This window comes from Pyrus communis, chromosome 3 (genome assembly GCF_041283825.1).
Source record: "Pyrus communis isolate YQ-2024b chromosome 3, ASM4128382v1, whole genome shotgun sequence".
NCBI lineage: Eukaryota > Viridiplantae > Streptophyta > Magnoliopsida > Rosales > Rosaceae > Pyrus > Pyrus communis.
Window position 1 is genome coordinate 27,664,144 of NC_142567.1, and position 23,297 is coordinate 27,687,440.

Genomic DNA, 23,297 nt, shown 5'->3' on the forward strand with positions numbered 1-23,297 from the left:
AGATCCGTAAATTAAGGAGAATTAGTGTGCTGATCTTAGTTAGTGAGATTATGCAAGCATATGAGGATCTGTTTTTTCCCTCAAGAGCAAGTTACACCAGGAGGGATGATATGCTAGTGAGTTAAATACTGAGATTTTCTGCCTTCTGGGTTTGTTCCGAAGGCCAAGTGCATTTACGTCCATGATATAGAACGGTATTGCAATCTTTCATTTCCGAGTACTTTTCATGCTGTTGATTCACCATACATATGTTTGGTTTTTGAATAGTATAATTTACTTTCCAACTTGATGATAGCTTCATCGACAGCCAATTCCTATGCTGCTCTGTTTAAATTGGTGAAGAGGAAGGCTCTTAGCCATGTAATCACGTTTTGAAGTTCAAATGTCAATCAGTTCATTTTTGTATCTATGTATTTTGTTTGGACTACAACTTACACTTGCTGAGTGATGCTGTGCTAGACCGTGACATGTCTTGGGTTGTCTAGGCCACGGCTTGCCTTGGCTTTTCTGTGTCTTGTTAAGTTATGCCATGACATGTCTTGCTAAGCCGTGACAGTGGCATGATTATTCCTTACATTAGGTTGATGATTGATCTCTCTCGAGCTCTTTGATTGAATGGAGAGATTTGTCGGTGGTCGGTTTCTTTTTACTTGTTGATTCTAGTGGAAGTAAAGGTGCAAGTAAACTCATGAGAAACGGTATACCTTTGAAGTTCTAGCTGCATTTGAGTAGAAACAGAACTTGGCTGACTACATTGAAACATGCCACCACAATTTTTGAACAACACGAAGAATTGCAATTTCATGTTTTTGCTTCGCCTTATTTATTTCATGCACTGCAGATTTGTCCCCTTAATTAATTCAGTGCCGTTCTATACTACGTACCATATTTCTGCGTGAAACAATTAAGTTAAGATAGAGCTCCTTTTCTGCTTTAAAACCTTTGTCACTGTGATTCTGCAGATTTTCTCTACCAACGAGAAAACATGGGGAAGGGTTTCTGGACCTTATTCTGCACTAGTTCAGACTGTTCAACCGAATCTGGAAATGAATGCAGTTCTGGAATTTTATCAATTATCAATCCAGATTCATGTATCAACAATATTTTGATCATTTCGGTTGATATCTTGCTCCTACTCATCTTGTTGTGCTTCTTCGTGTATAGAATATCATCAAAGAAGATTATAGCACCACCAGAGTCTCAGTACACCTTCTCTGCAGTGTCAATTGCATCAGTGAGCTTAAATGCTGGTTTGGCTTTGGCCTACTTGGGGTTTGGAATATGGACAATCATCGACAAAGTAATTGCAGAGCAGACTGCCTTACCTCTCCATAGATGGCTTGTCTTGCTTTTCCAAGGGTTCACGTGGTTGGTTCTCAGTTTAACCATAAGCCTACAGAAGCTGCACCCCCCAAATATTGCAATAACAGTTTCAGTTCTTGCCTTCTTGCTTGCAGTTTTCCTTTGCAGTTCATCAATTTGGGAAGCTGTTACTGATGAGGCAGTATCGGTTAAGGTTGTTTTAAACATTTTATATTTCCCCGGATCAATCCTTTTGATATTTAGTGCCTTTCAGGGAAGCAATATCTTTGCAAAAGGTGATCCAGAAATGCATGATGGTGCTTTCTACACTCCTTTGCAAGGGGCGGAATCTGGTATCGAAGGTGAAATCTGTTCGAATGATAATGTAACTCCTTTAAAAAAGCAGGCTTAATTAGTAAAATGTCATTTTGGTGGTTGAATCCACTAATGAGGAAAGGCAAGCAAAAGATCTTGGAAGTGAAGATATTCCACAATTGCGACAGGCTGATCGAGCAAGAACTTGGTACCTAATATTTACGGAGCAATTGAGGAAAAGGAAGGAAGGAGGTTCATCTCATTCCCCGTCTGTTGTATCCATTATCTTTTATTGCCAGAGGAGAGCTATTTTGATTTCGGGGTTATTTGCATTGATCAAGGTTGTCACGCTGACAAGTAATCCACTGTTTCTCCTGGCCTTCATTAAGGTTGCTCAAGGCGATTCATCTTTTAAATACGAGGCTTATGCGCTGACTCTTGGTCTCTTTATCATGAAAATCTTGGAGTCACTGTCAGAGAGGCAATGGTGCTTTAAAACTAGACTGATAGGACCCCAAGTAAGATCATTGATATCTGCAGCAATATATCAGAAGCCACTACGACTCTCAAATTCTGCCAAGCTGGAACATTCTCCTGGTGAGATAGTGAATTATGTAGCGGTGGATGCTTACAGAATTGGCGAGTTTCCATACTGGTTTCATCAGATTTGGTCCACAAGCCTTCAGCTGTGCCTTTCATTGCTCATTGTTTACTACTGTGTGGGGCTGGCAACCGTTGCAGCTTTGACGGTACTACTAGTGACGTTGCTGGCAAGTTCTCCAATGGCAAAGTTGCAGCATGAGTATCAATCTAAGTTCATGGCAGCGCAAAATAGGCGGCTGAAGGCCATCACAGAAGCACTTTCGAATATGAAGATATTGAAGCTGTATTCTTGGGTGAAAAATTTCAAACATGTCATCGAAGGCTTAAGAACGGAAGAACTGAAATGGATATCTAAATTATTGTCACAAAAAAGATACTATAATGTTTTGTTCTGGTCATCCCCTATGTTGGTATCAACTGTTACTTTCTGGACATGCTATGTCATTGGATTTACACTGTCTGCTAGTAATGTTTTTACATTTCTTGCAACTTTGCGCATAGTTCAGGAGCCTATTAAGTTGATTCCAGATATATTTGGAGCATTTATTGAAGCAAAGGTTTCGTTCTCTCGGATTGTAAAGTTTCTTGATGCACCAGAGTTGGAAAACAGACAGACAAGGAAAGAGAGCAGTGGTAAAGAGGTGGATCATTCCGTTTACTTTAGGTCCTCCGAAATTTCATGGGATAATATTAATGATACAAAGGCCACATTGAGGAACATCAATTTGGTAGTTAAACCAGGTGAAAAAGTAGCTATTTGTGTAGAGGTTGGCTCGGGGAAATCAACCCTTTTAGCTGCAATTCTCGGAGAAGTCCCACACATGAATGGCATTGTATGTAATAATTTATCTTCTAAACTATTCATTGAATTATTATAGGTGGGAGAGTCTAACTAGTAAGCTGATTGACGTCTTCCTTACATTGCAGGTTCAGGTATATGGGAAGATAGCTTATGTTTCTCAGTCTCTGTGGATTCAAACCGGAACTATTCAAGAAAATATTCTGTTTGGATCTCTTATGGATCATGTTAGGTACCAAGAAACACTTGGGAAGTGTTCTCTAGTGAAGGACCTTGAGATGCTTCCGTTCTGTGATCTCACTCAGATAGGAGAAAGAGGTGTCAGTCTAAGTGGAGGGCAGAAGCAGCGCATTCAACTCGCTCGTGCACTCTATCAAAATGCCGATGTCTACCTCTTGGATGACCCTTTCAGCGCAGTTGACACCCATACTGCGACTAGCCGATTCAATGTAATTCGTACTTTTTTGCTCAAAGCAATTAACAATATGGTCTCATTTTTTCTAATAAAGTATGACATGAAAGTTTGCCAGGAATATGTCATGGGAGCTCTGTTGGAGAAGACGGTTCTGCTTGTGACACACCAAGTAGACTTCCTTCCGGCATTCAATTTAGTACTGGTAATTTACAAGAACTGCTAAATATTACTCATACTTTAAGCAATCTGTTCACGAAATTTAACTTTTTTTGCTTCACAGTTGATGTCTTCAGGGAAAATTTTAAGAGAAGCTCCGTACCAAGAATTGCTAGCTTCTTGTAAAGAGTTCCAAGACCTTGTCAATGCACACAATGACACTGCAAATTCTGAAAGGCAAGCTGAACATGCTTCCACCAGAAAACACAAAGCATCTATAAAGGAGATTGAGAAACTTGAAACGGAGTCACAGCCGAACGAAATTTCGGGCAGCGATCAATTTATTAAGCAAGAAGAGAGAGAAATCGGAGACATGGGTTTCAAGCCATACATTCAGTATTTGAAGCAGGGCAAAGGGTTTTTCTACTTCTCCTTGTCACTTTTTTTCCATGTGATGTTCTTAGTTGGGCAATTCATTCAAGTGCTTTGGTTGGCTTCCAATCTTCAGGATAATGGAGTATCCAGAGTCAAACTCCTTGTAGTTTATTCCGGGGTTATGTGTGTCATGATACTGTCCGTTCTTTTTCGATCTTTATCTCTAGTCGATTTAGGGTGTGGAGCATCAAAATCTATTTTTGATACACTACTGAACTCTCTGTTCCGAGCTCCGATGCTGTTTTATGATTCAACACCAGTGGGAAGGATACTTAGTCGGGTAATACTTTCGAGCTTCAAAGAAAAAAAAACGTCAATAGAATGCTTTACATTTAACGAATGACGCTCACACTGGAAGGCATCTAATATTTTGTGCAGGTATCTACTGATATGAACATCATCGACCTTGAAGTCGCTTTCAAGTTTCTAACTGCTGTTGGGGGAACTCTTAACATGTACAGCATATTGTTGGTACTGGTGTATCGTACTTGGCCAATCATGTTTCTGATTGCCCCGACAATTTATGCTACTATACTGTTTCAGGTATTACACTAACAAAATCCATCCTCCTTGTTTACTTCAATCATTGAATTCGTCCGCATTAACATCTTGCCTTCTCTAAACTGAAAATCTTCTGCTTGATTCTCTTTTTCCTGCAAATAGAATTACTACTTTGCTTCTGCAAAAGAGTTGATACGAATGAATGGCACGACGAAGTCTGCACTTGCAAGCCACCTTGCTGAATCTATCACCGGAGCCCTGACAATCCGAGCTTTTGGAGAGGAGGATCGGTTCTGGTAAAAAAACTTGGACTTGATTGATGCAAATGCTAGTGTTGACTTCCACGACTTTTCAGCAAATGAGTGGTTGATTGAACATCTGGAATTGCTATGTGCTATTGTTCTCTCAGCCTCTGCATTTTTCATTATTTTGATTCAGTTTGACTCTTCTTCTTCTGGTTAGTAAACATCAGCTTCCATCGTCTATGTAACACCATCTATCTCGTATATCTTCTAACATTGTTGATTAATCTTTTGGCAGGCCTTATCGGGATGACACTGTCATACGGACTCTCATTGAATGCCTTTCTCGTAATGTCAGTCCAATTTCAGGGCCTGCTAGCAAACTCAATCATTTCTGTAGAAAGGGTAGAACAATACATGCATATTCCCAGTGAGGCTCCAGAAGTAAAAGAGGAGAACCGACCTGCACGCACTTGGCCTACTGTTGGCAAAGTAGAAATTTGCAATTCAAAGGTCAGTAATGACAACGATGTACCCAAAAAAAAATGCAAACTCTAAGAACAATGGGACTTGTGTGTGATATACTGATATATACGGAATGAAACTTATGCAGGTAAGATATAGGCAAGATTCTCCGCTAGTTCTTCATCGAATAAGTTGCACAATTGAAGGAGGGAACAAAATTGGGATTGTTGGCCGGACTGGGAGTGGAAAGACTACTCTTATCAGCGTTTTGTTTCGTCTGGTAGACCCTTCAGACGGAAAAGTCATTGTAGATGACTATGACATCTCTAGAATTGGACTTCATGATTTAAGATCGCGTTTCGGGATCATCCCGCAAGATCCTACACTATTTAACGGGTCTGTGAGATTCAATCTAGACCCCTTATCAGAGCATACAGATCGTCAAATATGGGAGGTGAGGTTTTTGATTATTTGTATACTACTGTTGAATTGTAAATGAATTCATGCTCTATATACATTCCATTTTCTAACTTAACATTATTTTCTATCAATGTGGACAAGGTTCTCGAGAAATGTCAATTACGAGAGGCCATTCAAGAAAAAGTAGAGGGCCTGGATTCTTTAGGTAAGCAAATTGTGTATCTAGGACTAAGAAATCTGTTTTTCGGCCATGTATGTAAGACAAGAGCTAATGCCTGGATTTCAGTTGTACAAGATGGAACAAACTGGAGCATGGGACAGCGGCAACTATTTTGTCTGGGACGCGCTTTGTTGAAGAGGAGCCGGATACTAGTCCTCGATGAAGCCACTGCATCAATGGACAACGCAACAGACTCTATTCTGCAGAAAACTATAAGAACCGAATTCGCAGACTGCACTGTAATAACAGTAGCTCATAGAATACCAACCGTGATGGACTGCACTAAAGTGCTAACTATTAGTGATGGTAAGCAATTAAACATTGCAATATATATATTAGTGATGGTAATTAACGAAATTTACCATGACAGGGAGATTAGTAGAGTATGATGAACCAATGAAGCTGATGAAGAATGAAGGCTCATTATTTAAGCAGCTTGTCAAAGAATATTGGTCGCGTGCTGCCAATGCCAGCATCCACTCAGACGATTGATAAGGAAACGGGTTGCAGATCATACAAGCTCATTTGCCTGTGAACTTTTGTTGATATAAATGTTAGGGTAAAATATATAAAACTACTTCAACTATTGGATCAGTCACAATTTCATACTCCATCTTTAAAATATGTCAATGTCATACCTCATTTTACGAATTTGTTACAATTTCATACCTTCTATCAGTTTGTCTATCAATTCTTCTGTTAAATAGTAACGTGGTTTGAGATGGGACCCACTCCTTATTAAAAAATTAATTAAATATTAAAAAATAATAATTTACCCTTAAAAAATAAAAATAATAACATAATAATTAAAAAACCCATCTTCCTCGACCCCTTCCCCTTCCCTGCAACCCAAATCCAAAACCACCCCAAACCCAGATCCCACCCACGCTAACATCTCCCCCCTAGACCCACATTCTCCTTCTCTACCGCTGCCACGTCATCCTCATCCTTCTTCTATCTAACCCCCATACCCAAATCCTCAAAGCCTAATTGCACCCTCCTCTACAAGCACTCGCCGTCAGCCACCCTCGACCTCCTTATCCTCATTCTCGTCCTCTTCTCTGGGACCTTCCTCATCACCTCCTACTTTTCCTACATCTTCAACTCCCTCTCGCTCCTCCTCTCTCACTCCACCCTCCACCTCCACCACATTCCCGTCCCCTATGTCATCGGCTTCGTCGCCTTGTTCGCTGCCACGCTGTTCGTAGTCAAGTTATGTTGCTTCAGTGAGGGCAATCTTGATTACGAGTGCCTCATGACCGAGCTTAGGTGGATGGCACCGACGAATGGCCATGCCGTGCTGCTGTTTCAGGAGTGATGCAGATGCCCAGTGGCCAAGCTCAAAGGCTTGGGGTTGGGTAGGAGGACGATGACATGGCAGCAACAAAGAAAAAGAAGGTAGGTCTGAGGGGCGATGTTGGCGTGGGTGGGATCTGGGTTTGGGGTGGTTTTGGATTTGGGTTGCAGGGAAGGAGAAGGGGTCGGGGAAGATGGGTTTTATTTATTTATTATTTTTTAAGGGTAAATTATTATTATTTTTAATATTTAATTAAAATTTTAATATTTTATTAATTTTTATAATAGGGAGTGGGCTCTATCTCAAGCCACGTCACTATTTAACAGAAGAATTGACAGACAAACTGACGGAATGTATGAAATTGTAACAAATTCGTAAGATGAGGTATGACATTGACATATTTTAAAGATAGAATATAAAACTGTAATTGACTAATAGTTAAGACAGTTTTATGTAATTTACCCTAAATGTTATATTGGTCATCTGTTTACACAAGGAATACATGTTTATTAAATAAATGAATGTGTTTTTGACATTTTAATGTCAACGTTTGATATAAAATTTAATTGTGAGTGACATGAATCCTTAATTATCTGGTTGAGAATGAGGCAAGTATATATATTAGAAAATTGGCATTTTAGCCAAAATGGTCTTTAAGATTTTCATAACTCCTCATTTTGGTTCCTGAGATTTAAAATCAATAGGAATGGTTCCTAAGTTTGTCCATCATCAATCATTTTGGTCATTTCGTGAAAAATCTCTATTAAGTAAGACAAAAAATGACAAAAATACCCTCAATTTTTTTCCAATCATTTTGGCTCATTGTTTATTAAATTGAGGGTATTTTGGTCATTTTAGTCTTACTTATCAGAGTTTTTTCACAAAATGACCAAAATAATTTATGGTGAACAAACTCAAGAACTCGTCTATCAATTTTATATTTGTTAAAAAATTAAGGGTGATGGTAACTTGAAATTTGGTGCAAGGTAGCAAGCACACAACCTTGGCTAACTGACCACACACATCTACAAACCCATCACCAATGTCAAGCAATATAACAAAAACAAGGTTACTTGATATGCTAACAAAACTACTTAAACAAGAAATTCCAAGTACAACTGAATTTAAGAACTCAATCCCTCTTATTGGTAGGACAAGAATAAAATGGGAATCAATCAACAATGCTTATTCAAACAGACAATTCAGATGCTGAAATAAGGATGCCATCATTATCTGCATACAACCATTCCCCTTCACGAATCAAGGTTCCCGCAATGTTGATCAGAACATGCTTTTCTCCGACGCCTTTTTTGTTCGATTTCACCGGATGAGATGCCAAAGCCCTCACCCCAATGTCACACTCATTGATCTCGTCTACATCTCTAATGCAGCCATTCACCACAATACCTGTCCATCCCATGTTTTGAGCCAACTGTCCCAAGTTCCCTCCAACCAAAGAACATCTCATGCTTCCTCCGCCGTCAATAACCAGAACTCTTCCCTCGCCTTTGGTCTCGAGAAGCTGTCTGACCAAGACACTGTCCTCAAACACCTTAAGTGTGGTAATGGGGCCTGAGAATGCTCGAGATTGTCCGTATGTGTGGAAAATTGGTGGCAGCACACGCAAACATCCACTTTCCAAAAGAGTGGTATTCGAATCACAAATTTCAGCAGTTGCCAACGTAGCCATATTTTTGCCTGCAGATACATACAATCGGCATATCGTTATTAAAATGTGGTAATGCAAATAAAAACTGCCTAAGAATAAGCTCAAGCAAAACAAACAATAATTTCTCGTCGCACTTAAATATTCCTAGAATTCTAGTATACTCGAGAAAATAGAGGGATCAAAAGAACCTTAGGCCTCGTTTGGCAGGTTGGACTGTACTGACTATTTCAGTCGGATAAGATAATAATCATCGGATAATACTGACTAAATTAGTCGGGCGTTTGGTGTAACATCGGACTAATAGTCGTATTATTTATACTGTGTTTGTTATTATCTAGAAACCGAAAGACTTTCAAATCCTATATTCAAAACAAGAAGCAAATAAAAAAATCCCCCATATTTGAGCAAAACCTAATTTCAACTATGTTTGATTGTGTGTTGGATTAACAGAACTTTAGATTATAATTATTATTTTTTAATAATTTTTAAATAATGATTAATGGTAAAATGAAGAAAAAAGGTAACTACACATAAGAAAAATTAAAAAAAAAAAAATCAGCAAAAAAATAAAAAAACAGCATGGCGTAGCATCGCCACCATTGTGCTTCTCACCACCAACTACAAACCATGATCTCCATGGCTTCTAATCCCTTGAAACCGAAAAATAAGATGAAATATCTCCTAATTTATTGAAATTTCCAGATAGAGTGGGGAGAGAGAGATTATGGTTCGAGAGGATTTCCAAGGAGTTAGACAACTTTGAGAATTTCTAAATTTGCTGAAATTTCCAGATCGAGAGGAGAGAGACAGAGAGATTATGGTTTGAAGCTTTGAGAACCTAGAAAGAGGTTGTTGGGTTGGAGAAGAAGATGAGGAACCAGACGGCAGTGTGTTTCTGATCGAAAGAGGGAAGAGAGAATGCACAGCGTGTTTTTGATTCAGTGTCCGGACTAATTATCCTTAGCCTTTCGAGATTATTAGTAAGTGGGTGCTGACCGTATAAAAGAGGCCAACTATTTTATACCCAAGTGCACCAAACACCAGAGTCCGTATAATTAATCTTATCCGATTTATTATACAAGCTGCCAAATGAGGCCTTAGTGTTTAGACGAGTACGGCGCCAGCATTGTGTATACTGCAGAGTACTGATTTATATAAAAGCAAGCTCGGTAAATTCATCGACCATATTTGCATTCGATATAACCAATTAAGTGAAAAAGTATACTAGGACACAGTTTGCTAGGATCCAATTTGTCCCACAATCTGAAAAATAGTGTATCTTGGAGCAGTTTAAGAGCTCTTGAGCACGCTTCCTTGGTTCCTACAAGCCGGATTTTTGAGGCAAGTTCCAGTCAACAACACCGAGATTCAAGAGAGACAGAGTGACAATCACAAACACAAACCCCACCCCCCCCCCCCCCCCCTCCTTCAAAAAATTTACTTTCCAAAGTATGTATCAAGGTTAGCAGCACGAACTAAACTAATGGAAAACGAAATCCCACATCTTCAGATGGAAATCTAGAGAAACCTAATGAGGACAAGCTTAAATCTTCCTAAATGCCCCAAAAGTTGAATGAGCAGCAGGAGATTAAACAGTCTTTTAGTTAGCAAAAGGAAAGAGGAGCGGACAGAGGGATGAATAGTTTGATTAAGTGAATTACTAGAGGCATAAACTCACAAAGTTTTACTTAGGGACAAAAAAACCAATAAAACATGAGGAATTCAAATAAAATAGAACAAAAAAGCCATGCATCTAACATCTTTGATCCATTAGCACTCATCTAATTGTATAATGGATTGATCAGTGACATCTGACAAGATGCTAAAGGGTAGTTTCCCCCAGTACCAAGTTTCCCGTCTGCACTCCTCTCCTCGTTTTGGTCCATTGATTCTAGCGAGGAGAGCAGATGAGAAAATGAGAATGCAAAAATCATTTTCTAAAATACCAAATTCCAACGTAAACTTATTTATACCTGGAATGCCACGCAAACTTATCGAGAACAGTGACAGTATTTCAAGCCAATAACATGCCGTAGCATCTAACAGAGACAAATTTACATAAGGAAAGCTGAAAACAGGGAATTGAAGCTTACCCAGAAGAGAACGAGATGACAGTGTTTACTCTTCTTCTTGTTCTTCTTCTATGTTTGCTCAGTCGGTCAAGTCTTTCATTCTTTTTACATAAAATAGTTAAAAGATGGTCAAAAGCAGCCGATATCAGCCTTGAAGAGTCTCAGTTGTAGTTACCAATTTGGCAACAGATTATCCTGTAGGGTTCTGTGCCCCCTGAAATTTCCTTGAAGTTGCAGTACCCGCCAATGTTAGTTTAATAGCCTTTCCCTCCCTCTATGAATATCCTTGGGCTAGTCCAAGTTAAGGAAGGGTTGGGCTACTAATTTCCTGAGGTTTCATGGGTCATGTTGTGGACTAGTCACTAACCCTACGCTGAACCGGAAAATGTGGCTCAAATGCTACACATAAACTAGGTACATAGGCCGACCCAGCCCTGTAAATGCATCGAGCCAAGTCGACCCGCAACTATAGAGCCGGTTTAAGTCAGTTTATCTATTTTAGAAGGCAACCGGTTAGTTTTGTCACAATAATTTGGGGTCGGTCCGGCCCAATATAGGAGTGACTCAAAAAAAAGTACTCAGTTCGAACGAGACTCGAATTTAAGTAGGGCCGAAAGCAATCGGCTTATGGGACAGACAAAATTGGATTTGAATCTAAATTACTATGAGTTCTCCAAATTATTATATACTAAAGCCCTGAATTTAGACTTCTGGGGCTGTTATGGATTATGTTCGAGTTGAATTTAGTATTCTGGGTTATTGAATTTGAATAACTGTTGGGGGTCATTGAAATTGGTATTCTGTAATATTTTGAAGTTATAATGGGTTTGATTTCAGGAAATTTGGGCTTATTGAATTTTGTATGCTTTGGTATTGTGGCTATTGGAGGGGGAAGAGTCAGTTTAGTATTCTGGTTATTTTGTCATTTGAGTTTGGATTAGAATTCGATTTTGATTCAATCGAATAGTCTACCTTTTTTTTTCTTTTCTGGTTCTAAAGTTTCCTTCATGCAAGGCAATCCATCAAAAGTCTTCTTGAGCAGCAGTTAAAAATTTGAATGTGGATTGATTGCTCGAGCAGCGGTTAAAAAAAAAAAAAAAAAACTAACGAAAAGTCTTCAAAAACTTTAGTTTTAATCAAAATAACAAAATAAAAGTGTAAGTGAATAGTATCATGAGTGATTTTTTAGGCTAAAAATGTTTTTAACGTTAAAAGTGAACAGTACCATGAGTGTCTCACTACGACTCCCTTAAAAAAATTGAAGGTAGAATCGAATAACAAATAGGAAACTTTAGAATGGTGGATGACGAAGTTGGAATAGCATCGAATTGATGTTTTTGGTTTTTAAAGAGTGGTGGGCGAAGTAGCGGGAGTGAAGTGCTAATCCTGCTTCAAACATGATTGCAATATAATTAGACCATTTTCAATTAATTGCAGATAGATTTGTGCCTTGACTTATGTATTGTAGGATGATATTTTGTTTTTTTTTAACCTTTTGAGCATATTCTTAGATCAGTGGCGATGACAATGTAGAATCCTAAGTTCTTTGTGATGGGAATCAACGGTTCCAATGCAACATTCAGGCTATTTAATAAATCAGCGGTTCAAATGTAGCATTCAAGCCAATGGTGGTGACATGTGCTTTAGACAATTCTCTAAATCAGGTTCAACTTTATCTCAAATATGCATAAAGTTATTGTTGATACTTATAGAAAATTTTGAGTTTAGCTTTGATAAAAGTAACTTTACACTGACAGATTGTGTTGCGCCACCTCTTTTTCTACTTATGCTACAAGGAATCGTACTCAATTTTGAGTCTCTCATTTTAGCCACATCACCACCAACTACTATTGCACCTTAGATACTTAGCCACATCACCACCAACTACTATTGCACCTTAGATACCAATTAAACAACCATCACTCACAAATTTGCATGAAAAACTCATCATGTAAACTGTATATAGCTAAATATGTAGAAATCCACATTTTTGTTGTACATAGGCTCTTAATGTAAATTCAATAGAATATAGATGCAAATTTAAAGACTTATTCTACCATGTGGATTCATCTACTTTGGTTGTTTTTTGAATTATTTAGAAATTGATGTGTTAAATTGTGGTTAAGGTTTCAAAACCCACAGCGGAGCACGGGCATTTTTGCTAGTAAGGGCTAAAATATCACTCACATTTAACTAAAATAGTTTAGTCCACACCCAACCACCAATTAAGCCTTGATTCACACTCTTTTTTTTTTTTTTTTTTTTTTTTAACAGACAATATTATCCATACTAATGCGGTGGGAGAGTAGGCTAAGGCTTGGTTTGGTATTGCTGTGCTTTGAAAAAAAGCTGCTGTGAGAATAAGCGGCTGTGCTGTGAGAATAAGCGGCTGTGAAATAAAGCCAGCAAAGTGTTTGGTAAACTTTTTTGTAAAAGTGCTTTTGGAAAAAAAAAGCAGTATCATAGTGTTTGGTAAACTTTTTTGTAAAACAGCTGTGACTGTGTGAAATGACCAAAAAGGGTATATTACTAGATGTGCTATTAATTTAATTTTCTTAACAAATAAAAGTGAATTACTAAATATATTTTATTTTTAGAAGAAAAATATTTATAAACTTCATCTTAAATAGTATGACAAACTACTTTAATAGAAATATTTTAGAGTGAATAGCTAGGATTCATTAGTACAATATTGTTAATGTACTTGAAAGTAGTCTAATTAGATGCATTCATCAAACTTGTTGCTATTCTATTTCTTAATGCCTCTATCTCATGTGATCCTTCAGCTTGATAATTTTGATATTCATCATCATCATCATCACTACTATCGCTTTCTTCACAAAAGTCCCTGGGGTCATCAAAATGACGATCACGTTCAGAATACCTCCGTATGTAGTTATGAAGAGCCATTGTAGCAATGACAATCTTCACTTGCTTATTGAACGGGTAATTAGGCATATCCCTTAAAATTGCCCATCTTTTCTTCCATACCCCAAAAGTTCGTAGCACGGATAGAAAAACCCTTGTATCATGTGCAGTCAAACCTTGTTAATTCTTGGTGTGTTCTCATTTGTTTAAAAAAATGTTCCAAGTTCATCCAACAGTTTTCCCTTGAGAGAAAGTTAAACATAATTGGGGTTTGTTTTTGGAGGTCAAAAGTTAAAACATAATCACTTTTGTTAGGTAAGGATTATCCAACAAGGAAATCGAAGATAATTGGGACGTGACCATAACCACAAAAGCAGAGTTGAGAGGATACTCACTGAATTCAACGTTTATTTTCCAGTAAAATTACATCAAACACGAAACATTTACATTTCCGGCTTCCATTAAGTTCTCACATCTGAAAAGCCGGTGGCAGCTAGGGGAGAAGGTTTGATACATTTCCAAGACTCAATAACAAAGCGATTTCATGTCCTTGGCGACAAGAATCCACTGCTCTAGTTGGCATTTCGTGCAAAACGCATTACTCAGGCCGTTGCGGAATTGTAGCATCAGTTCCACTTCTACTTCCATATGATCGTACCCTATTTGCAGTTTCCGAGTCACAGAAAGGAATCTGATAATGACGGATGGTCAAATCTACAGGTTGGCCCAGAACTGCAAACGCCAAAGTGGCTGTAGTCTGTGCAAATCTTCTGACCCTGGATTGGAAACAAATTTAGGATGAAAGTTTGTGCAATTGATGGCATGCAATAACGAAGCACAATAACTGATCAAACCGAGTATTTCATATAGGAGAGGCAAGAGAGGAACTGTGAGTTAAGAATCCTTCTATGTTGAAAGAGACATCCATAACTTTCATTACAAATTATCTTTCGCAAGGTCAAATGAGTCTCAGTAATATACATTTTCGTGGTACATTGCTAATTATCCAAGGTACACTAAAACTTGCAAAAAGATTTCAATTCCAATATTATTCCATTACTAAATATAAAAAAATGTTTGAATAACAAGTAGTGGTTAGTTATTAATGCTGTCAAGGGTGAAAAAATATGCACATTGGCAAACGGTCAACTCATTGGCCCAAAAGAGAATAACTTAGAACTTAAAAACCAACCTACTTGTATCACAAGCTTAACTGTTATATTAAGATTGTGAATCTGTTACTAGGCCACCATGTACGTTGCACAGATTTGAATACACGGGTACAAAGGGAAAGAAATGTCATTGACATTTAAAAACATAATTGTAATCCTGTATAAAAAGGAAAATGTAATTGTAATGTAACAGCATACAACTGTCGAAACACATCGACTATGAGTTGATCACGTTCAAGACCCTCATCATTCTATAGTTAGCTACAAGATGAAAAAGGTTTAAGCTTGTATATTCACTAGTGCATTCTAACCTACTAGCTTTCAGATAACCATATCGAGAAACCCCATCGTCAAAACACAACATAGTACTTGAAATCAAATATGCGAAGTAAAACAAAACTTAATGATGTAAAACATGAAAACCAACCAGTTGCAGTAAAAACCAGAACTTCGGATAGATAATAACCTTGCTTTCGGTCTGGTCTTGCTTCTCTTCCAACTCTTCCCTCAGCTTTGCCTTGTCCTTAGACACCTTCAAATCAATATGATAAAGTTCAAAACACGAAGAAACACAAAGTGAGCACCAACGACACAATTATTTCCTGTAATCATACGAGGCCAGATGCATTAATGTCTCAAATACTAAATGCAGGCCCAAAGTCCCGATTTGTTTCGGATACATTTCACCACAAAGATGCACGTGAAAGAATAACATCATCTTTAACAAATAAATGCGGAACAAGGGAGATATACCTGCTTGTTTTTCGTTATCCGAGGGTGATTATACTTGCAATTCGATCCGAACTTACAATTGCCAGTCCTCAGATAGTACCAACAGTCTCCATGCCTCAATGGGTACTGATCCCTTCTGCTACTCTCCTCAACAACCTCCTCCTCCACCTCACCACCATTCTCATTCCCTCCTCTGCTGCCGCTGCCGCTGCTGCTTTCACTCTTTTCGCTCTCTCTCTCCTTCTCATTTTCCTTTTCTTTTTCAGTCTCTCTCTCCTTCTCTTCTTCTTTTTCCTCCTTTTCCTTCAAACTCAATTTCCGAATCCCATCAACAATGGAAGGATCGAAGCTCCGATCCTCATCGAGGAAGGCGGGGTCGAATTGCTGAATCTCATCGAGCACGGCGGGGCCGAGTGTCCCAATCCAATCAAGGATTTCAACAACGGACGGCTCAGGAGACGGAACAGACGGGGGATTTTGAGGAACGTCTACGCTAATCAGGCCTGACATATACCCAAATCAGAATCAGAAGCAGACCTTTTTTATTTCCTCCACAAACCCTAATTTTTTCCCCAATTAATTTTTTCCCAATTAATTTTTTCCACAAACCATATCACCCTTCCCCAATTAATTTTTCCCCACCCTCCATCCCCAATTGTTTTTCCCGACACCCATTCCCTCATCCCTTTGCTCTTCCCACCCCTCTTTCCCTAATCTCCCCATCCCTAATTTGAAAAATCCAAACAAATAAATGAGAAGCTTACCTGGAGAAACCTGGAGAACGAGAGAACGAGTTCGCTAGTTTTTGGAACGACGGAACGAGAGAACGAGAGAACGAGAGAGAGCCTGAGGTTCGGGTTATGCGAGAGAGCTCTGAGGTGAAGAGCGTGCGAGAGAGTTCTGGAGAAAGGCGAGAGTGTCGGTGAAGGGAAAGCCGAGGGCAGTTTTGGGTTATGGTATATTTCATTAAACCTGGACACTGTTCATCCGTGTGTGGGTGAAAATAAGCTGCTTTTGGAAGCTACAAATTGCAGCTTCTTGTCATCTCTTGGTTTTGGGCTTTTTTTCACCCTCAACTTTGAAAAAAAGCTGTTTTTTAAAGTTTACCAAACATCAAAAATTTTCATAACTTTTTTTCATAGGAGCTTTTTTTTTAAGCACCTCAATCCCAAACAGGCCCTAAGCCTCACAATGGGCTAACAATAATGTGGTTCAAATTCGTTTTTGACGAGAATCGAACCTCAGACCTCTCACTTACAAATGAAAAGGATTATCATTAGACTGTAGTACTAAGTGGCAATTTTGACACTCAAAATTATGATACCCTGAAAGACAAATGCAAAAGAGTGGAAGTTGAAAAAACAAACGATAACTTCCCTTTCCTGATTTTGTGAAGCATTTACATGTAGGCGACTAAATGTAGCACAACTCTTTATTGTACCATTTAAACATCAGTTCCAGCCGCGTTTGCTTCTCACGGGCAGGGAGCAGCTGCAAAGTTTATATCTGCAGCAGCTTTTGTTGCTAAGAAATAGTAGCAGCTGACCCTTTCTGGTTAATACATTTTGTTCCATTTTTTTTCCCCTTCTTATTACAAGTAAGAAAGCAAGGTATTAGCGATCAGGTTTTGTCTGAGGTTGTGTTCGGATTTTTCCTTACTCAATATTGTTAGTTTTTAAGAAAAATACTAACAAGTAAGAACTTGTACAAGATTGTTTTTGTAAAAAACATTTCTACTCATAAGCATTTCTGCTAAAATACACTTCTACTTAGAAGTACTTTTTAAAGAAGTACATAGCAAACTCTTATTAAGAAAGAATTTCTATGACACAATCACAAACAACTCCTAATTGACCTTACCAAAAACAAAGTAATAGAAATTTTAAGACACATGCATATTTCTCTTTCTCGAATATTCAACCGTTCATGAAGAAAAGAGAACAGATGTTTATATCAATATCATGAACTGATATGGCATATGACTATGTCGTCACACGAGCTTGGTTCTTATCTATTGCTTTCACTTATTAATTTGGTCGGCCCAAAATGTCAAAGCAAATAGGTTATTAGGGGAAGAAAAGAAAATTTGAAGACAACTAATGGTATGGTAGGTCTGAAGAAAAATATTTAAGAAATAAACGTGGTACCCACGATTTATAACTTTTGAAGAAAATTAACCTTCCCAACCCATGATTATATTTCATGATTTACAGGTAAGAAATATGGATCCCTTTAATCTTCCATAATCCATATCACGTAAAAGTCTTTAGCTAGATATACTCTATTTGATTTGATCTAGTCGAGGCCAAAATGGCGACATGAGTTACTCAATGCCCTCACATAGCTCGAAAGTTACAATTTTATCCATTGATATTTTAGTTGGTTAGAAACATGTAACATGTTAATTCATAAGGAAAACGAATTGGGTGGTGCTACATACATCAAATTCATGCATTAAATAATATGACACATTCTATATCATATAAATTTTTGGAATTAGTTACAATACATACATGTATTTAATACAATCACCATCTGATGATTAGATATAATTCATGTGAATATATGTATTTAGTACTATCACCATATGATTGTTGAGATGATGATTGTATTAACTGCATGTAAGTATTATAGCCAAATCTTAACCTTTTTATTATAATTTATTAATAAAATTTCAGCTTGAGTTAAAGCACAAATTTGATTGGTGCCACATAATTTAATGTACAAATTTGGTGACATTATTCTAACAATTTTTAAAGATTTTAATAGAGCCAAGCATGTTCACGCAAGGATGAAGGATGAGTAAAAACTATTAAAGGGAGATGTTAGTAGTCTTTCACTCGTGCATATTTATTTTATTTTCTCTAACTCTCTGTTTTACGCAAGTGACCCTCTATTATAGCAGTGAAGAAGAGTATTACCCTTGCATTACGGTATATGTATAAGCATTTTTATATTTAGTTATTTTTCTTGAAATGATTTTTAAAGCTAAGTAAACAATTCACTATTCAGTTATCAATATCATTGTGCAACACTCGCATGATGAAAAGCTAATAAAATTAAATATATAAAAAAATCTAAATGAGTGAGTTGCTGACGTACATTGCCATTAACATAAACCTTGCAAGGATTGCATTCATCCATTAACGACTATAAACGTAACCCTACCAAAGATAGTATCCATCAATTAACGAATATTAACGCACGTAAGCCCTACAAAGTTAACTTCCATCAATGACTATTAACATAGACCATCAGAGTGTGTCAGGAACATGATTTGGTATACAAAGTGTTATTATAAAAGTGGTTGAAATTTCCTTTTCAAGTATCAACCGCTTGTATAATGATATTTGATGTATCAAACCGTATTTCTGGCATACTAAAAAAATCTCACGATTAGTAAAGCTCTAGTTTCATTTACTTTTTAGAGAAATCAAAGTCATGGTTTTGATTATTTATATTTAATTCTTACTATTGTTCTTATTTGCTCACTTGACTCACATCCACAAAGCTAAAATTGCTTGATCTCCTCATCATCAAAGTGATCGACGTTGGTCCAACATTAGAAAAAGTACGAGCAGACAAAGCTTTTTTTTCTTAGTATTAGAGACAAAAATCTCATAATTAATATCAACATCTTTCATAATCTTTTGAAAAGAAAAGCGAAAATACTATTCGTGTCAATCAAACTTTTTTCCATCTCTTGTAAACAGTATCACCCAAGTAATGATTATATAGCTAAGGACGGGTGTATTTCACGAGCTAAAGCGCTTTTGTTAATATTTCATATTTGCTTCAGGTTCTCATCAATTTGTCACATGCAGTTAAAGAGCATTAATTTATCGTATTCAAATACGTTCATTATATTTTGTGAGTAAAACAATAAGTTTGTAACTTGAGTGATATATATGACGTCTTATGTTAGTTTTATGGGCTTTAATATCGCTTGTATAGAAAAAGAAAAATCCGAAACAACAAAATAGGATAACGTCAATAGAACTTTCGTGCTGGTGTGGAAAAAGCAATTGAGACATCTATTTACATGCTAACCAATATTTCAACTAACCCTAGCTAGGGTCTCAATGACACGTTTTAAATTTTAGAATCTCCCATGGAAAACGCAATGTACCAACTCACAAATAAAGTCAAATATTTCGGAGGGTTCCACCAGCAATCGACCTGGCTCCACTTTTTCGGTTCTTCCTTAGACGTCCCTACTTTGGGCAGACCAAAGTTCCTGGCCACCGGAAGAGTCATGGCACGTTTTGTTGCTTCTCCCTTTTGGAACACTCCAAGCTTTCTATTCGTTTGATTAATCAAACTTAATCACATGTATATCTAATCAGATTGTTTATAACATCCTTTTGCACAGGTGAGACTCAGTCACGTTACTGGCTACATAATCTCTTGTATACGGGAAAAATGAAAAGGGAAAAATGAAAAGAGAAAAATGTTTTTTTCCTTATGCTAAAAAATGGTTTTGATTTTTGTAGTTTGAGCGGAGTTTCATTAACTATTTTGTGATTTTAAGTATACATATTAATTGTGGCAATTCAAGGACAATATCTTAATTTCATAAGAAAAAATCGACAAAATTACTATGAGTGAAAAATGTGAGATTAAATTGGACGAAGGGCCTTTATGCTCACTAAATTATATTTCTGTATCGAACTTGTTTTAGTAATGACTTTCCCTTTGACTTCAAATGTACCCCCTAATGTGGTAATTCTATTAAAAGAATTGACAGATTTAATTATCGTCCTTGTTTTCAATCTCTAACAATTGTTTTCAATCTCTAACAAACTATAGGACTCATGTCAATTTTGAAACTATTGAAACCAAAGTGAAACTTCGGTCTCATTACAGGTAATCAACAATACAAGAACTTATGTAAGAATTTTTTATTTTACTTGTTCCCTTAAACGGGTGGTCTAGGGTTTAGAGCAACGAGAAAAAACAAAAATTCTTGCATAATCGTCGTCAAACAAACATGTGTAGATCACACGACACAAAACAAATAGAAACTATGAGAATACGATAGCAGACGAATTCACTCAATTTGAAAAACGAGCAGAAACAAACAAAGACACTAACAAAAACCGTCTTCAGACAAATTGGAGCAAATTACGTCCCAATTATTAGGGAGCCAATATTATACGATTACAATAGACTAATAACTAAGAAAAATAGTGAATACAAAATTGCTAGCAAATGAGCAAAACATGTAGCAATGCCACCTACTAATTGAGTATTGTTATACGTACGTAGCTTATTTGCTAACTACATCTTAACGGAAATCAAACCTACTTGAATAATTAAGTTCTACATAAGTCTTGCCTTGTATTATATGTAATCAACAATGTAATTGATAAATATGAATAAAATGATTTTGTTATTATACACTAATCACATTGTTAATCATCGTGAATGTGAAATTCACTTATATAATTAGATCAACTTATACGAGATATATAAGGATCAACAACGAATAGTGCAAAGAGTTTTATCATTTCCATACCAAGAGGGGAAGGGAAAAAACGACCTTTGCGTGAACAATATTTACGTTGGCATTTATGCACCAATGAATACCTACCTAACAAATAATAAATGGTATCCATAAATGGACAGAAATAGTATAGAGGAGGAGTAAGGTTGAAGAACCCGTGAAAAGGGAAGGAGGTATGGCTAATAGCTTTAGCTCTTGAGTCAAAAAGCAGTTGAGTTTGGTCCCAAGGGAGGGGAGAGGAACTCGGAAGTCGAGTTGAGATCATCTCCAAATTTTGTTCGGATTCACCAAGAAATCTAAACCACATAAATTAAATTTTGCACATCTTATTAACTTATTACACTAATTCACCTCATATAAAACAAGAGCCCGAATCTTTCTTTCTTTTGAACTATCCGGATTTTTTTATCATTAGTTTCCGGATAGCGAAAACCCGAAAGGATCTTAACTCTAGGAAGTCTTATGTGGTAAAATTCTCTCACTGAAATTTTATATAGCTTTTGGCATGGAGGGAAACCATGGAGTAGGGTGGATTTTGGCACTTTATTCATTACCAACTTTATATAAATAAATAAAAGGGACGGTCCATAAATCAGTCTGCTTAATAAAAGGGACGGTCCATAAATCAGTCTGCTTTCTTTGCGAGGATTCCGCTGTTTTTAGCTAAAGCAACAACATTTTCGTTTTGGTTTATTTGTTATATTTCTCAATCATACGTGTTATGACATTGACAATGTTGCCAATGATTTATAAAGGTTAATTTCATATTTGCTTCCTAAACTATTGGAATTTTCCACTTTAATCCACCAACTTTATTGATTCTTAAACATTTGAAAGTATGTGTAATAAAGACGGAAAGTGATTTTTGTTACAGAAGTTCACTAAATAGCACATGAACTCAATTTGAAGGACATTTTAACTTACCTACTTGCTCAAAATGTCTTCTATAGATTAGCACTTGACCACTTTTGTATCGAAGGAAGCTTCTAAGCTAAGAAATGGTCAAAACCAATGCGATTAGTTTTGTTTGGAGATGTTTAAACGCCACAAAAACTAACGAGTAAAAAAAAAAATAGTTTTCACCTCAAGAAAAATGATTATGAGGAAATTGAACTGCGTGGTATGTTTGAACCAAAAACTAACCAAATTGAATTGTGCCTACTACTAATTTTATCAACTTTTGTAATTGACGTCACTATTGTCCTCACTTAATAGGTTTTTAAAAGTTTAAAGGCCAACTTCAAACAAAAACAAACATAAGGACCAAAGCATAACGACGACTAAAATTTAAGGAGCAAATTTGTAACTTAACTCATATGATAAATAACAAATAAATTAAGATGACTAAAGATTTTATTCATGATAGTCTTAGTTACTTTATTATATGAGAAATGCTAAGAAGATTCTCAAAGTGGGATTTTCTATAGATTCTCCGTCATCTCAACTTTTTGACACAATTCTCATGTCAACGTTATAAAATATTATGCTAAAAAATAAGCGGCAAAGAATTTCACTTTTAAAAGTTCCATTAACATTTCTCTTATTATATTATTTAATAATTGTATTTATTTTGTTGGTTTACGTGCAAAGTGCGAATCTAGCGGAGCTGCTGATGGGGTTTGGGACCTATTTTCTTTGCCTTATTCTTTGCTAAGAAATCGATGCACTCGTGTCTAAAGCATACTGACAAAATGCACCCCCACTCAGCTACAACCTCTCAACAACTACAAATATTCTGGCAGACTTGGAGTTTTAGGTTTTTGGAGTTTTGAGCGAGAGACCCCAGACCGAGAGAGATCCGCCAAACCCTATGTCCCGCGCCCCGCGCCTTCTCTCGGCTTTTCGAAATTTTCTATTTTTATACCATCAAACAACACCACCACCACATTATTTTAGTGACTCGAAGTCGCCCGTATACGCACGAGAGACGCGTTAATAAAAAATAGTAGCCCTATTCGCTTTTAATCAAGTGATATTTTTCATCTTGTTTTCGTTATCATTGAATTTTTTTGTTCTATTTGCGGGTCTTAGTTTCTTTCCCGTTTGCATCTCTTTGTTTTTTTATTTAAATAAAATTTTGGAGATGGGGGACATAAGGGTTGTTTTAT

General features: G+C 36.9%; 2 protein-coding genes and 2 pseudogenes across 3 annotated transcripts; 2 read left to right on the forward strand and 2 right to left on the reverse strand.

Annotated features, from left to right (window-relative positions):
* Positions 1–985: 985 nt before the first annotated feature.
* Positions 986–6,464, forward strand: LOC137714176 (ABC transporter C family member 10-like; annotated as a pseudogene). Its single transcript, XR_015961040.1, has 11 exons — positions 986–3,053; positions 3,148–3,468; positions 3,550–3,636; positions 3,715–4,305; positions 4,404–4,568; positions 4,689–4,983; positions 5,067–5,281; positions 5,382–5,687; positions 5,795–5,858; positions 5,940–6,179; positions 6,244–6,464. The product of XR_015961040.1 is annotated as an ABC transporter C family member 10-like (transcript).
* LOC148698261 (uncharacterized protein At5g19025-like) lies at positions 6,425–7,275 on the forward strand (annotated as a pseudogene).
* A 968-nt stretch (positions 7,276–8,243) lies between these two features.
* LOC137716420 (putative 4-hydroxy-4-methyl-2-oxoglutarate aldolase 3) lies at positions 8,244–11,089 on the reverse strand. The gene is made up of 2 exons (XM_068455872.2): positions 10,933–11,089; positions 8,244–8,868 (listed from the first exon to the last, which is right to left on the reverse strand). The coding sequence occupies exon 2, from the start codon at positions 8,858–8,860 to the stop codon at positions 8,360–8,362; it is 501 nt and encodes a 166-aa protein (XP_068311973.2). The 5' UTR covers positions 8,861–8,868; positions 10,933–11,089; the 3' UTR covers positions 8,244–8,359.
* A 3,081-nt stretch (positions 11,090–14,170) lies between these two features.
* On the reverse strand, positions 14,171–16,193 carry LOC148698262 (uncharacterized). Its single transcript, XM_088690413.1, has 3 exons — positions 15,705–16,193; positions 15,418–15,483; positions 14,171–14,555 (listed from the first exon to the last, which is right to left on the reverse strand). Exons 1-3 carry the CDS (start codon positions 16,191–16,193, stop codon positions 14,457–14,459), a joined length of 654 nt encoding a protein of 217 aa, XP_088546539.1. The 3' UTR covers positions 14,171–14,456.
* Between the last annotated feature and the right edge of the window lie 7,104 nt (positions 16,194–23,297).

Coding starts and splice junctions, on each gene's coding strand:
- LOC137716420 (XM_068455872.2), bottom strand. CDS start 8,860: ATGGCTACGTTGGCAACTGCTGAAATTTGTGATTCGAATACCACTCTT.
- LOC148698262 (XM_088690413.1), bottom strand. CDS start 16,193: ATGTCAGGCCTGATTAGCGTAGACGTTCCTCAAAATCCCCCGTCTGTT. Junction 15,484..15,704: donor GGATAACGAAAAACAAGCAG/GTATATCTCCCT, acceptor ATTGATTTGAAG/GTGTCTAAGGACAAGGCAAA. Junction 14,556..15,417: donor AAGACCAGACCGAAAGCAAG/GTTATTATCTAT, acceptor TTTCCAATCCAG/GGTCAGAAGATTTGCACAGA.